At 38.0% G+C, this 14,710-nt stretch overlaps 4 protein-coding genes across 7 annotated transcripts; 3 read left to right on the top strand and 1 right to left on the bottom strand.

Moving 5' to 3' along the window:
- On the top strand, nt 1–3,065 carry LOC114757381 (sulfite exporter TauE/SafE family protein 3). 4 transcript variants are annotated; one of them, XM_028946411.1, is made up of 13 exons: nt 1–260; nt 291–307; nt 557–716; nt 797–997; nt 1,105–1,169; nt 1,327–1,360; nt 1,498–1,568; nt 1,688–1,774; nt 1,857–1,907; nt 1,986–2,207; nt 2,300–2,393; nt 2,506–2,646; nt 2,759–3,065. In XM_028946411.1, exons 1-13 carry the CDS (start codon nt 92–94, stop codon nt 2,833–2,835), a joined length of 1,389 nt encoding a protein of 462 aa, XP_028802244.1. In that variant the 5' UTR covers nt 1–91; the 3' UTR covers nt 2,836–3,065. The 4 variants fall into 4 exon arrangements, with proteins under 4 accessions (XP_028802244.1, XP_028802245.1, XP_028802243.1 ...); XM_028946412.1 differs by having other exon boundaries at nt 1–307; nt 1,986–2,066; nt 2,157–2,207; XM_028946410.1 differs by having other exon boundaries at nt 1–307; nt 1,333–1,360.
- Nucleotides 3,066–4,002: 937 nt separating this feature from the next.
- Nucleotides 4,003–6,941, top strand: LOC114757385 (coiled-coil domain-containing protein 25-like). The gene is made up of 6 exons (XM_028946418.1): nt 4,003–4,247; nt 4,852–4,979; nt 5,228–5,331; nt 5,453–5,540; nt 5,836–5,897; nt 6,389–6,941. The coding sequence occupies exons 1-6, from the start codon at nt 4,135–4,137 to the stop codon at nt 6,539–6,541; spliced, it is 648 nt and encodes a 215-aa protein (XP_028802251.1). The 5' UTR covers nt 4,003–4,134; the 3' UTR covers nt 6,542–6,941.
- A 922-nt stretch (nt 6,942–7,863) lies between these two features.
- LOC114757387 (mitochondrial inner membrane protease atp23-like) lies at nt 7,864–8,651 on the top strand. The gene has a single exon (XM_028946419.1). It carries the CDS (start codon nt 7,909–7,911, stop codon nt 8,473–8,475), a length of 567 nt encoding a protein of 188 aa, XP_028802252.1. The 5' UTR covers nt 7,864–7,908; the 3' UTR covers nt 8,476–8,651.
- A 1,558-nt stretch (nt 8,652–10,209) lies between these two features.
- On the bottom strand, nt 10,210–14,704 carry LOC114757388 (aspartate aminotransferase 1). The gene is made up of 12 exons (XM_028946420.1): nt 14,522–14,704; nt 13,798–13,869; nt 13,168–13,229; nt 12,990–13,073; nt 12,774–12,873; nt 12,548–12,668; nt 12,260–12,423; nt 11,855–11,992; nt 11,567–11,688; nt 11,090–11,184; nt 10,794–10,914; nt 10,210–10,542 (listed from the first exon to the last, which is right to left on the bottom strand). Exons 1-12 carry the CDS (start codon nt 14,624–14,626, stop codon nt 10,458–10,460), a joined length of 1,269 nt encoding a protein of 422 aa, XP_028802253.1. The 5' UTR covers nt 14,627–14,704; the 3' UTR covers nt 10,210–10,457.
- Nucleotides 14,705–14,710: the final 6 nt, after the last annotated feature.

Raw genomic sequence — 14,710 nt, 5'->3', positions numbered from 1 at the left:
ATGACTCGAGAGTCGGGAATATAATGATGGATGTTGATTAGATTTATATAAGAAGTCAGAGTATAACTGCTTCTCTCACTTACTTCTCAATATGGCTCGGATCAGAACAGACTGGCATGTCTGCAAGAACATGTCCATCACTGTCTTCCTCCCTTTGTTGCTAGCTTTAGTTATTGTTTCGGCTCAAGCAGGAGTCCCAAGCGACACATCTGGTTCGAACCAAACAGACCCATTCTCTGATTTTCTGGTCAAAGCCGTGGATTTCTTATGGATCCCTGGTCGTTCTGGTTATCACCATGTCTGGCCGGTAAGTTCCTTGTACCTCCCCGTCCTATCAAAGAAACTCTCCTAACATGAATACACGAATTAAGGACGCCTCATCTTTATCGGGACGAAGGCTGTGTTTCAGTAGATAGCTATCATTAAGCTCGTGACATGTTTTCTCTCAAGCTCACTCTAAAACCTCAAGGTTAACGACTCATGTAATAGAAAGCATGTTGCTGCTACTAAGTCGTGTCTTTTAAGGTCAACTTTGATTACTCACTTAAATATGCAGGAAATGAAATTTGGATGGCCAATTATTGTTGGGACGTTGATTGGATCCTTGGGAGGAGCATTTGGGAGCGTCGGCGGTGTTGGCGGCGGCGGCATATTTGTTCCGATGTTAATGCTGGTCATTGGGTTTGATCCAAAATCAGCAACCGCCATTTCAAAATGTAAGATTCAATCTGCATTTATCTTCGTGACGTAACTGGGCATTATGATAGATCTATATCCTTACAAAATGATCCTGCAGGTATGATCACGGGGGCAGGCATCTCCACTGTTTACTTCAACTTGAAGCTGAGGCATCCCACGTTCGATATACCCTTAATTGACTATAATCTTGTACTGCTCATGTTGCCCATAATCATGCTGGGGATTAGCATAGGAGTCAGTTTGAGTGTTGTATTTGCGAATTGGATGATCACTGTTCTGTTGATCATTATCTTCATAGGTAATTAATGTTCAGACAGATGTTTACTGTTTAGTTACTTGCTTTAACTCAATATATCCCCGCTTGGCAACATCCATATGCTTCGTTTTCTATCTGGGCGCCTTCAGGTACCTCGATCAAGGCATTCTTCAAGGGTGCTGATACATGGAAACAGGAAACCAGAGTAAAAAAGGTTCACATCTAACCACGCCTTCACGCAAGTGAATCCTTTTCCTTGGAAGTTACAGTTCTGATTAGGTTGTTGCATTTAGCTAGTCCCTGGTTGGGAAGTTAACCATCCCGGACTGAATTACTATATCGACTTAATGCTGTTTCGCTTGTTTTTAAAGTTGCAGGAGACCGCCAAGCTTTTGGAATCTGCTGGTTCGTGTATTTATTAAAGAGTTAACTTAGTGCATGCTCAATTATATTCTTATATTTAGTGCATGCTCAACTATATTCTTATATTTATATCTAAGAGTGAAAAAGAACTGGATTGGGGCTTTGCTGTTTTTATGCAGAAACGGCCAGTGGGTTAGCAGAGTACAGCTCTCTCCCTTCAGGGCCAGGGGTGGACGTTGAAAGAGCTCAGGTTGGGAAACTATTAGCGATCGTGATTGACTTAACATATCTCGTAGTAGTCTCTGTTTTTTTGTCTTCTGGAAAAAAGAAATCTTGACCTTTGTTTATTGAATGGAACTATTGATTCAGGTCTCCATTATTGACAACATTTATTGGAAAGAGTTCGGACTTCTTTGCTTCGTCTGGGTCTCATACGCTGTCCTGCAGATTGCCAAGGTCGCTTTCTTCTGTCCCTACGTCCTCTCCCTTTTCCTTTGAACATTTCTGGAACTAACGGTCAAACATATATTTTTCACAGACTCACACAGCTACCTGTTCAGTCACATTCTGGATTGTAAACTTTTTACAGGCAAGCATATACTACACGCACACGAGAGGCATAGCTTAAAATGAAGAATCATCACTTTAATTTTGTGATATTTTGCAGGTGCCGGTTTCTTTCGGAGTGTATCTATACCAAGCAATAGGCCTCTATCAGGGATGGAGGGCTATCCCTTCCAAAGGAGACCAAGGCACTCGTTTGCCATTGCACCATCTGATTCTGGCCATTGTTTGTGCTCTGTGCGCCGGAATCGTCGGTGGCCTTCTCGGCGTAGGTAGTGGATTTGTTATGGGTCCTTTATTTATGGAACTAGGAATCGCCCCTCAGGTGAGCTTGCCTTCTTTTTGAACATGTCAAGGACATTACATCGGAATTCACAAAGTGTGTTAAGTTGTTTATGCTGAAAAATTGTGTTGCAGGTAGCCAGTGCCACGGCCACGTTAGGAATGGCATTCTCTGCATCCATATCTGTTGTACAGTATTACCTCTTGAACCGTTTTCCGGTTCCTTACGGTAAAGTTCTGAATAATAATATTCATCGGTTACTGCTTTTTTAGTCATTTGTTTCGGTCCAGCAGAACTGAAAGTAACATGTAATGACCATTTGGTGTTTTGTTGTTTGCAGCTCTGTATCTGACCACTGTGGCGGCCATTTCCGCATACGTAGGGCAATATATCATTGATAAGCTGGTTAGATTATTTGGAAGGGCGTCTCTGATTATCTTTGTTGTGGCCTTCACCATATTTGTTAGTACAATTGCATTGGGTGAGTGTCCAGCAAAAAAGTTACTAGGCTTTAGTATAGCATTTTTTGCTTCTTACGAGGTTTTAACTTGTTATCTACGACTGATCCACCCACCTTTTGTTTGTTTATGTAGGTGGGGTTGGCATATCAGACATGATTGAGAAGATTCAGCGGAGTGACTACATGGGATTTGACGACTTCTGCAGATAGATAATTGGCTCTGTTTTAGAGCCTTCACCACACGGTTGCTTCTAAAGTTTTAATGTCGAGTTCCATATTATTCTTGCAGTGAGGATTTGTTCACCTGGCTGTATGATGATGAATTTGTGTGGCGAGTCCTCTAATTTTTGTTACTCTACACATTATACATAATATTTCGATTTTCCTTGTAATTGCCTTATTTTCCGTGCGTTGCAATGAGATTCTAGTTTTAATTTTAATATATACTATCTCTGCTCCGACCTCATCTAGTGGGATAAAACTTGTTGTTGTTGTTTTATATATTATCTCTGGTGCTTTTTATAGGTACAGATAACTGAAAAAATTAATTAAAAAATACCTAGTTATGCATATTAAGAAATAGATTAAAATTATTTAAAAATGATAGCAATGCAAAATATATATATTTTCAGATATATCCTTATTTTATAGACGATAAGCGCAAGAGAGAATTTGGGGGAAAAAAGTGCATATAATGAATTAGAAGTAAAAATAAAAGATATATTAAATGTTTAGATATTTTTTACTATAACTTGTAAAAACTTATAGCTGGGAAAGCCTATAAAAATTAGGCTAAAAATACTTTTAGCATTTCAATTTTATATAAAGTTTTAATTTAGTTCATTAATTTTAAAAAATATACTTTTACTTCTTTAATCCTAAAACTGTTAACAAAAAATAATGATATTGAGATATTGAGTATTGATAAAATATTTTCAAATGCTAAGCTACTAAATTTAACTTTCAAAACAACTATAATTATTACAAAAAATCATCATTTAAAAGTTAAAACTAATAATTTTACAAATAAAAAACTATAAATATATTTTTTAAAATTGTTGGACCAGACTGAAAAATTATATAAAAATACAGAAAAATATATATTTTATACTTAAAATTATAAAAAAACGAGAGAGTAATACTGCATCATAAAAACTGGCCTACTCGGGAAAGAGCCGTTCATATATTTGCCGCGAGTCGGAAAACGATTTTTTTATGAGAGGTAAAAGATTTTAAGAAATTCACCATAAACATTTACCACTGTGTGAACTGACCCGGATGCCCTATTTGTCTTTTCGGCATACTGTTTTTAGTGGAAATCGGAAATAAATGGGAAATTGACAATGAGGGGCCTTTTCCTATATTTGTTGCGTTTTTAAACTGGTAACGGGGGCCTGGTTATCCCTCTCAAGCTCAGAACCCTAACACACTCTATCGCTTGCTCGATCGATCGATCGATCAATCGCTCCCTCCTTCCCCCTCTTGACTGCGTAAAAGCAAAGAAACACCATGGTGTTCTACTTCAAAGCACGCCCAGAAGCCGGTGATTACACCATCTTCATGGGTCTTGACAAATACGAGAACGAGGAGCTTATCAGATACGGTTTCCCCGAAGACATCTGGTAATCCATTCCTGCCTTTGCTTTTTTGTATTGGAATTCAGAGACAATTATGTTTACAACTCCGTATGCACCTTGAATACCGAACGTACAGGGTTTGGGGTTGCAGTTTCTTTTTGATAAAAAGACGCATTTGATGCTTACACATTCGTAATTGTATCGCCTGAACTACTGCTTGATTTCCTGATTTTCTCGGCGGTTTATCTACAAATTCACCTTACGGAAAAAGTATAGCTTTGTTTGCTTGTTTTCCAGTATTTTATTTTAATTTGTCTGCTGTTCTATTTTGATTTTAATATGTCTTTGCTATTTATCAATTTAGAATTTTTGGGAAAAAAAAACAAAGGATTTGAAGACAAATTCTCTTTATGATTTCAATACCGTTATTTGGAACTTGTAAGTTGTAACATATATATATATAAATATATTATCTTGAATGGTTCATTACTTTCCAACTTAAAAGAACGGTACATTAGTATGAATGCATAATATTATCAGGCAACTATTTTTTTTCCCCTTCCAATGTAGGGTTTGTTCAGATAGTTTCCCCACTCACTTCTCCATTTTGAAGCTATAACGATAGGGTCTGATTGTCCATACCTTGCAGGTTCCATGTGGATAAAATGTCTTCCGCCCATGTCTATGTTAGACTGCATAAAGGTCAGACTATTGATGATATAAGCGAAGGTTTGCTGGAAGACTGTGCTCAGCTTGTCAAAGCAAATTCAATTCAAGGTGAAAAAGGGCTGACCGTCTGCTCTTCAATTCCTCAGTATAATTGATCATTGTGGTTTCTTTAGTTACACGCCCTAAAAGTTATAACTGAATGTCAGATTGACGGCAACTCTGTTATTAGGCTTAAAGAAACGGATGCATAACTTTTAACCCTCTTATGTCAGTATTTTCTTGTCAAACAACTTTTTGTGTTTACGACCCTTCTTGTTTTGATCTTACATTTTCGTTTTAAAATGAAATCATGGCAGGAAATAAGGTGAACAATGTTGATGTTGTTTACACTCCCTGGTCCAATTTAAAGAAAACTGCTTCAATGGATGTTGGTCAAGTTGGTTTTCACAACCCAAAAATGGTGAATGTTTTTACATGCTGAGAATTTGCTATTTTTCATCCTCAAGGCCGTAAGGTAGGGAGTTTGTGTCTTGGAATGCATTTATAATTGATCATTATCTGGTTTTATACTTAATAATTAGGTTCGAACTGTGAGAGTGGAGAAGCGGATCAATGAGACTGTGAACAGGTTGAACAAAACAAAAGTGGAAAGGAAGCCTGATTTGAAAGGTAATCAACATAGTCACTTTCCTTTTATGATCATTCTGCATAAAGTTACCTTTTGTACATTTGAGTGCTGGAAATTGAGTATGTTATTTTTAGGCTAGGGAGTAAATATGCCATTTACATGTTGAATTACATGATCATATTGAGCCGTAGTCTAAGTTGCCATTTGGGTATTTCATTTATACATGTTTGTAAATTTGATTTGACTTGTCTGATCTTGAAATTGAATATTTTCCAATATTTGCCCTAGTGAAGCCTGTATATTACTCATGATATGTGTTTGCTGTCTGTATTGCAGCTGAGCGAGAAGCAGTTAATGCTGCTGAAAGAGCAGAAAGGAAACAACAGCTGAGGGAAAAGGTGAGTTTGGTAGGATCGCTGTTTTGGTAATAGTACAGCCAAGTATTGCTGTCAGATTCCCAATTTCTATACACAGCATAATCTGCAGTCATATTCAGATTTCAATAGTCAACCTGTAACTAGAGCTTAACTTGAATATAAAGACGGTTTTTTCATAATAACTACATGTGGTAAAATGCTTTCAGTGTGATTCTTGGCTAAGTTGCCATATTAAGTAGTAGATGTTTGTGACGTGTTGAGAATCTAGGACCGTATTGTAGGGTTTCTTGCGGGTATGATTCTTAAAACATGTCTTAGTGACATTTGTCTTTGGGCTGCAGATTGTAGAGTATGTGAAATTCATTTTGCATTCATTTAGTTGGTGAAATGTCCTTTCTCTTGGCATCCAGTTAGTTCTGCATGCCCAGCAGACTGTCTTGCCTAAATGCGAAAACTTGTTGAACATGTGATTTACCGAATGTAAACTCATATGTTTCTGTTTCTTTGTACAGAAACGGCGGGAAGAATTGGACAGAATGGAAAAGGAGAGGCAGGCAGAACTAAGGAGCTACAAAGGTCTGATGGTGTCAGAAAATATGACATCCAATAAACAAATAGCTTCAGGCAGTAAATCATTGCAGGAACTGGAGGACGATTTCATGTAAGCATTGCTGATTGGATATAATTAACTGGCGACCAATCTGCCACCCAACAGATGAAGATATTGATTGAATAACTAAACTTTAGAAGTTGAAACGGTAGTAATCTGCCTACCTGGATTAAGAGAGCTCGTAGTGTGTGCTGTTTGAGGCGAGGGAAAAATAGGGGGGATTTGCGGGGGGTAAAGTGATTTACCTCTGTGCCTGATGACGACGATACCTGACACAGAACCTTGCTCAACGCTGGTTTTAAACTTGGTTTATTCGTGGTCGAAGGTGACCAACTACAATTCCTTGTTAAGCAACCATTATAACGGTCTGTTGTGCTCTTCTAGTTTGGTTTTTGGTTTACCCTTGGCTTGAATGCTAATGCTAATCTTGTTAAATTTTATTATTTCTTTCGTTGCAGTCAATAAAAATAAACATATAAGATAGAAAATCTAGAGAGAAGCATTATTCATGAGCTGTGTGTCATGGTTACGTCTAATTGTGGTATAAAATTTATGGTAAAATTCTTTGAATCTTGAACTTCGATTTGTATTGGCAGGCTAGACCGTGCCAAGAATATTAAAAGACAGCGTGGCGTATATTTTATAATTGCACAAGGTTTAAGATAAGTGCTATAATTATGAATTATAAATAAGTGACTTTGTTAATTTATTTTTTATGTATATGTACTACTTCCTCCGTTTCTTATTATAAGAGACAAATAACCGAATTACGTTGATAAAAAAAGCAGTTAAAATTAGTTAAGAACAATCAATGTGTAAAAAATATAATTTTTTTCCTAAAAATGCCCTCATTAATAAGGAGAGAGAGCATGAGAGAGAACAATTAAATTATTAAAAAAAAGAAAAGTAGAAGGGAGAGAGAGTGTGAGTTGGAAACAATAAATATGGATAAAATAGGAAATCAATACAAAAAAGTAGAGACAACTTTTAAGTGTCTCTTATATATAGGAACATGCCATAAGCATCAAATGTCTCTTATAATAAAGAACGGAGGGAGTAATATCTAGAGGATCGAATCAGACGAGGTGAAAGGGGGAAAAGATTCCTTGCGTTGCTTCCGTCGGAATCCGACCAGTTGTTTGAATTTGGGCCACCAGAGGAGCCTTGAAGTTTGTTTTTGCAGAAAACATATTCCCAAAAGTCTCTCGATAATAAGTGCTTTTTTAATTCAATTTTTTGTGAAGAAAAAAAAAGTCTCTCCCCACCATTCGGACGAGATAAACGGATGCAGGTCACAAAGGCTGGCCCAAACTTTCTATGAAAAAATGAGGTTGGCCCAAGGGAAGTAGATTTATTTAAAACTAACGGCGCACGTTGAATGAAATCTCAGCCTAGGGTGTTTCCCCGCCTCTGAACTGAAGCATGGAAGAGCAAGCGGCGTCATCGTCTGCTTACGGCGGCGGAAAAACCGTGAAGGAATGCGAATCCATGATCCAGAAAAGCCTCCGAACTCCGATGGTGAAATTTTTGAGGGAACGCTTGGAGAAAGCCGGTTGTCCTGTGGGCAACAATTTCTTCAGAGCTGTAAATTGCGATGTGAACAGAAGTGGCGGTTACATTCCCGGTGAAGGGATAGTAGTGTGTGTGAATAAAATAAATTTACAAGATGAGGTTAACCAGGTGATAGCTCATGAACTGATTCATGCGTTTGATGAGTGTCGTGCTGCCAACTTGGATTGGAATAATTGTGCTCACCATGCTTGTAGCGAGATCCGAGCCAATCATCTAAGTGGTGATTGTCATTACAAACGGGAACTGTTGCGAGGTCATTTGAAGATACGTGGCCATGAACAAGAATGTGTGAGACGAAGAGTTAGGGCTTCAGTGTCTGGAAACCCTAATTGCTCCGAAGCGGCTGCCAAAGATGCCATGGAAGCTGTTTGGGATGTTTGTTACAATGACACACAACCCTTTGACAGAGCCCCGTAGCTGAGGCTAAGATAAGTTTATGAAACTGTGATTCTTTTGACTTGTTTTGGATCATTTTTATCTGAGCCAGGAATACAGGAAAGTTATTCACCTATGCGAACAAAACCATCATTTTTTACACGACCTTGTCCAATTTAAAGGAAACTACAATAAATGTTGGTCAAGTTGGGTTTCAACACCGAAACGTTATGAATGTTATTTACACGCAGAGCTGTGCATTTTTCTCCCCTTTTCAAAGCAGGTTGGAGGAGCACCGTTATCTGGTTTTATACTTCATAATTAGGTTAGTAAGTGTGAGTGTGGAGAAGCTTCTCAATGAGTTTGTGAACAAGGTGAACAGGGCAAAAATAGAAAGGAAATCTAACCTGATATGAAAGGTAACAAATATAGTTGCTTCCTCTGCATTATTTATTCTACATGCGGTTCTCTTGTAATGTCTGGAAATTGATTATGCCATCTTCAGGATAGGGAGGCAAATGTGCAATTTGCATTCTTTATTACATGATCATATCTTGCCATACACTTTGTGCCGTGTCTCTTAATTGTACATGTGCATGTGAACTTGAATCGAGTCGTCCCATCTTGAAAGTGGATGTTATCTGATCTTGTCGAGTGATACCTGTGAGTTACTCGTGTATGGGATGCTTGTTACAATGACACAGCCTTGACCAAACTCTGGAGGTTCACACGGACGAGGGAATGATGCTTAGCCCCTCCCATCCTAACCCGATTGTTGAAATGAATCTAGGTTTAAGTTATATGAAATGTGTTTTCAATGATTTTTATTCGAGGTAAAGAAAGAATGAGTGTTATTTTATTTTAGTTTTTAATATAAGGGGAAGATGACCAAACCAACTTAGCCTGCATCCAAGCCACTAGTACGTTTCAAGGAAGCCATCTTCGATCCCAACGAGCTCGCCCAAAACTCTGCATGAACACTCTTGCCAAATCCCGTATTGTCTGACTGGAGGACCGGCGCACATTTATTTAGCCATGGAGTCCGAGACATTACCTACCTTCCTGTTGAAGAAACTCTCATCAACCAAATATTACTGTTCGCGATGGCAAACCTTCCTCCAAATCCTACGATTCTCGCTCGATCCATCAGAACCCAAGCTATTAGGCCATTTCTATCCGCGTCAAGATATATACGGGAATGTAATCCACTGTTGAAGATGAAATGTTAGTCATTTTATAAGATTCATCAAGTTGTTTCCGTTTGTTGATTTTTAGAAATGGAATATGAACTTTTTTTCATGAAGCTGTTTTTTTAATATGGCTATTTTATTGGGTCAGAATTGAATCTTGTCTGGCTTTATTTGGGGCAGCTCTCTGATGTTTTGTTCATTCACATCCAAACTGAGATTTCATGCCTAAGTGATCAGAATTCCTTCCGCACGATGATTTGTAGCCGTTTTTCTCAACTTCACGTCTATTAGAAAAAGGATTTAGCCATTTAATCATGAAGTAGCGTCTCAATTTGAATACTAAAATTGCATTCAAATTGGAGGCTTATTTTGTCTCCGGAAAACTTTCAAATCCTCTGCTCACGTAAGCTTGATAAACGCAAAATCGTAGCAATTTCCTAACGTCACATTATCGTTATTTTATTGCACCTGGCAAGTAATATGTGTTGCACCTGGCAAGTAATATGTGCCCAAGTAGATAAACGAAGCGGCTTGAAATTTGCTGCATTTTGGCTACTTGGATGACAGTTACCTTGCACGCTTTGATAAACAAAATTGCGGTTTAACGTTCAAACATAAAATGTGTAGATCTGAGTTCTAAATTCTCATAACAAGTTAAACCACAAATAGTCGTTGATGTTACGATAAACAGATTGAAGACCTCCACAGCGGGCAGATGAGTGTTATTGCCATCCAAAATAGATTTTTTATTGCCTTCTCTCCTTATAGCTCATCCTATTTCTCTAAAAATGGAACAGAGAATTGAAAGAAATAAGATCATATCGGAATCATATTCTAGGCCACTCGAGTTGCAGCTGCATGTATTGCATCCGCCAAATGGGGGACGGTCTTGGAGCTCAGACCAGCCATGCTAATTCTCCTGCACATTCAACACACACTGATTGGATCATCTGAAAAAAATACATATATATATATCCTACCTAAATAACTCCCGCAACGATTTTCCCAACTCATGCGTTAGTAAGAGATAACGTTTATCAATAATGAAAGATATTCATATTGTTTCGATCCTATGAAAAACACTGGGACATCAACTCATATTTTGGATATGATTGCTGCTGGAGCATAACGAGAGCTCCCCAGAAGTCTAGAGAGTCTACAGCAACGTACCCATCAGATGTCATGTATATATGGTACTCTTTGTTCATGAAGGAAACTTGCTCTGCATTTAATCCCGTGAAAGTGAACATTCCAATCTGCTTAATAATGTGACTCCAGTCACCAGGAGTACCTGCTCAATTTTGAAGGAAAACCAAATAAAACTTCGATAAGCAACATCCACAATGGGTGAGCGCAGACCCAGAAAAATTTTAAAAACTTAAGACAGGTGTAACCACCAAGATAATGATCCGCCCCAGAAACCACTAAAGAGAACTGTGTATGGGGGAGACTATCAGAAAACTGACCTCGGGCACGCAAAGCATCAAAAAGTTGTTGGCGCATTGCAATAATGCGGTCAGCCATTCCCTTCAACTCAACACTCCACTCATGGTACAAGTCCCTGAAAGATGTAGATAAAAAGGGTCTTCATAACAAAAGGCTTCAGGAAATATTACCCAAAAATGCAATACATACCAGCATCTCAATTCTAGCAGCACTAAATGGAAAATTTCTTAATTCTTAATTAAACTTAATTTATAAAAATAGATGTATCAAATTCAATGATGACTAAACACATGCAAGGGATGTTTTCAATGAGATTCACTTTCAATAAGTATAAGATAAACATAATTTACATTTATTTTTAAAAACTGAGTCTACCTTAAAATATAATTGACATACACTGGAAGGACCAAAGCACAGCCATTAGAAGCAATCTAAACAACTAAATTTATCTCTTCTAATAAACAAGCGAAGCAACTAAAAGAATCATCACTAATTACCTATCCTTGAGAATGGCAGCTACAATAGATGCACCATGAATGGGAGGATTTGAGTACATCGGCCTGATCACAAGTTTCAGCTGGCTCTCAACTCTACTTGCAACATCAGCTGATTTGCAGACCTGAATTAAGATTTTAGAAACAAAAAAAAAAAAAAAAATGAGTCAGCTCTCTGAAGCAAACACCAGAACCTTTTTTCCTGGAGAAATTATTTAACGAGAAAAAAACTCATTTTAAAGAGGGAGGAACACATATCAGATGATTTGCACTCAAAAGTTCAACTCTTACAATGCTTAGAGCGCCAACACGTTCTCCATACAACCCCATGTTCTTTGCATAGCTCTGGGCAACTAGTAATTCGCCCCCATCAGCAGCAAAAATACGAACAGACTGTGCATCTGCATCTAGACTTCCACTAGCAAAACCCTGTAGCACCAAAAGATGATTGCCTTAAAAGACACATTTTTTTTCTTGAAAAACACATAATCAAATATTTAAAGCATAATAAATAAAAACTATATTGCAGACAAGGTCTATCATGGATCATGCTAAGAATTTAGTTTATGAAACTTGAATTCTGTGGTTTGCTTCCTAATTTTTGGGTGGTTGATGGACTACTATCTCATCATTCCAAAGAAGTTCTTCATATTAAGAAGGAAGCACTGAAATATTTGTTGCATTCAAGAGACCTACCTGATAAGCACTATCAAAGAAAGGTAACAAAGCTTTTGATCTTATCAGTTGTCTAATCTGCTCCCATTGTTCAGGGGTCGGATCAACACCAGTAGGGTTATGGGCACAGGCATGTAGCAAAACAACAGATCCAGATGGGGCAGAACCAAGATCCTCTACGAGTCCTGTTAGAAACATAGAAAAATATTACTTAACATGCAAAGCCAGAATCACAATGCACATTGACAAAAATACAAAAAAGATCAGGATCCAGCACTTCATAAGCTGATATGACATGTAATTTCTGACCTTGAAAGTCAAGCCCCCGTGTTGCTGGAGCATAGTAGCGATAGGTTTTGACTGACAATCCTGCTAGAGTGAAGACCTTTGGGTGGTTCCCCCAAGTTGGCTGGGGCAAGTATATGGTTCGCTAAAGAGACCGGAAAGTCAAATATGTAAATTTGCAGTTTGCACTATATAGTAATCAGTTTTCAAGGAAAATTAGAGGAAGAAAGTTGAGGATGAAGAATTATACTTGATGATAATGTCTAGCCAAAAATTCTCCTCCAACTCTTAATGAACCAGTTCCAGACAGGCATTGAACAGTGGTTACCCTGTTCTCTTGGATAGCAGGGCTACATCCAATAAAATAAGCCAACAAATTATCTTTCAAGTTAAACATGTGTTCGTTAAGGATATGTTTTTAAAAATAAATTAGAATAAAATAAAAGGGGAAAGTTATATTTTTAACCTGTCAGCACCGAAAATGAGTTTAGCACTCAGTTTATTGAAATCGACCAACCCAACAATAGGAAGGTATTCCTTGTTGCGTGACCTGAAAGAGATACAGAGTAAAATCCCTTAAGAGTTTAATATTAAAAATAATACAGTTCAAATGAAAACAAAAAAAAGTATAGATGCCCACTAACCTGTCATTAACCAGTTGTTCTTCTACTCGTCGCACTACATTCAAAACAAGAGGTTTTCCTTCCTGTTATAGCATAGCTGAACCAAGTTAGTCACTACAGTTGAAGCATAAAGTGAAACTTGCCATCTCCATGTATTCAGAAATTCTTAATTACAGGTCTCCTAATGAGCCTATAGTTGTCAGGCCAAGGTCTGCATTAGTTAGCTGTTGCATAGGACAAGAGGTGGAGAAGGGATAGAGTTGGCTGGTGGCGGGAATATTTACAAATGTAGAAGGAGAGAAGGAGGCTAAAGTAGAATTTGGCTTTGTATGAGGAGAGAGCTTAGGGAGAGTTCCTTTTTCCTTTTCCTTGCCTTTTTTCTTTTCCCGCAGTTCTATTCTGCTATTTCTCTGTCTTAGTATGGCTCTATTTTGCACAAGTTGCTGCAATGGGATTCTCTATCATGTTTTATTGAGTTAAATCAATATCAGAATTATTTCATGTTCATTTGGCTCGGGTTCCATCATCCCCACGCAGTCCTAAATAAAAAATCAACAATATCAAGCCAGATCAAATTTATCTTGTCCATTCCCACGGTGCCAATTGTTTACAGACAATTAATAACCAGAACTGGAACAGAGTAGCACTCACCTCAGTTCGATAAGCACCGACACCCAAATTCAACTTAACTGGACTTGGATCTTTGTTGTAAGCTAGAGTGACCTAGTTTAAAACATGCCAGAAAAAGAAGTCAGAAAATAAACACCATAAGTAAAAATATACAAATAAATATCTTAAAATAGCCTCGAATAAAAGCGTAGGTGGGGTCAGTGCCAAAAGATTCCGTGTGTTACTAAATAAGGATTGACAATCAAAACACGCAACAACCCATTAAATTAAATAAATTAAATGCCGTGCAGCATGAGCATTCACATGTAATACTCTGTTAATGTATCAAAGACAACGTAGCAAGGTTCGTGACTTGATTTTCCGGGAAATCAAAAGAGAAACCCGAAGGTTCGACCTGATCGGGTCCTTCAATTGGATCAAATGAGCAATCATACCTTCGGTCAATCAACAAACAGATTTCCCACCTCCCTATGGGTGAAGTGGTTCAGAAAACAAACAGCGAACAACTGTTATAGATTTGAGCCGTTGTTTCCGTAATAAGAGAACTCTAGCCAACATCAATTACAAGCCACTAACTCGTGTCCGATATGATAAACATATTGATCATCAGAGGCACATGAAAATTCAGGCAACTTAAAATTTCCGTAAGTCAAACAACACCAAACACGCCATTCGATCAAATTTTCGAAGAGAGTAAAGTTGATTAGCTAACGATCAACAAAAAGAAAAGAAAAGAAGAGAGTACCCCAAGGATAGGATCTTCGGGGGCACGAACGACGTGAGCGAAGACAGAATCAGCCTGGAAAGCGGAGGTTGGGGAGGCGGAAATGGAATCACCGTGAGTATCCATTGGAAGCAGGTGTCTGGCAAGAGTGGCAAGTCTGCGATCGCAGGGGGAAGAAGAAGAAGAAGAAGAGGAGGTGGAAAAACCAGG

This window comes from Neltuma alba, unplaced genomic scaffold, assembly GCF_004799145.2.
Source record: "Neltuma alba isolate B1F8T4 unplaced genomic scaffold, ASM479914v2 tig00010593_pilon, whole genome shotgun sequence".
Lineage (NCBI taxonomy): Eukaryota > Viridiplantae > Streptophyta > Magnoliopsida > Fabales > Fabaceae > Neltuma > Neltuma alba.
The sequence above is the reverse complement of the archived record's forward strand: the minus strand, read 5'-3'. Positions and strand labels throughout refer to the sequence as shown.

Coding starts and splice junctions, on each gene's coding strand:
- LOC114757388 (XM_028946420.1), bottom strand. CDS start 14,626: ATGGATACTCACGGTGATTCCATTTCCGCCTCCCCAACCTCCGCTTTC. Junction 13,074..13,167: donor GAACAACTGGTTAATGACAG/GTTAGTGGGCAT, acceptor TATCTCTTTCAG/GTCACGCAACAAGGAATACC. Junction 10,543..10,793: donor ATATACATGACATCTGATGG/GTACGTTGCTGT, acceptor TTGAATGTGCAG/GAGAATTAGCATGGCTGGTC.
- LOC114757385 (XM_028946418.1), top strand. CDS start 4,135: ATGGTGTTCTACTTCAAAGCACGCCCAGAAGCCGGTGATTACACCATC. Junction 4,980..5,227: donor CAAAGCAAATTCAATTCAAG/GTGAAAAAGGGC, acceptor AAATCATGGCAG/GAAATAAGGTGAACAATGTT. Junction 5,898..6,388: donor AACAACAGCTGAGGGAAAAG/GTGAGTTTGGTA, acceptor TTCTTTGTACAG/AAACGGCGGGAAGAATTGGA.
- LOC114757387 (XM_028946419.1), top strand. CDS start 7,909: ATGGAAGAGCAAGCGGCGTCATCGTCTGCTTACGGCGGCGGAAAAACC.
- LOC114757381 (XM_028946409.1), top strand. CDS start 92: ATGGCTCGGATCAGAACAGACTGGCATGTCTGCAAGAACATGTCCATC. Junction 1,170..1,326: donor AGGAAACCAGAGTAAAAAAG/GTTCACATCTAA, acceptor TTGTTTTTAAAG/TTGCAGGAGACCGCCAAGCT. Junction 2,647..2,758: donor TGTTAGTACAATTGCATTGG/GTGAGTGTCCAG, acceptor TTGTTTATGTAG/GTGGGGTTGGCATATCAGAC.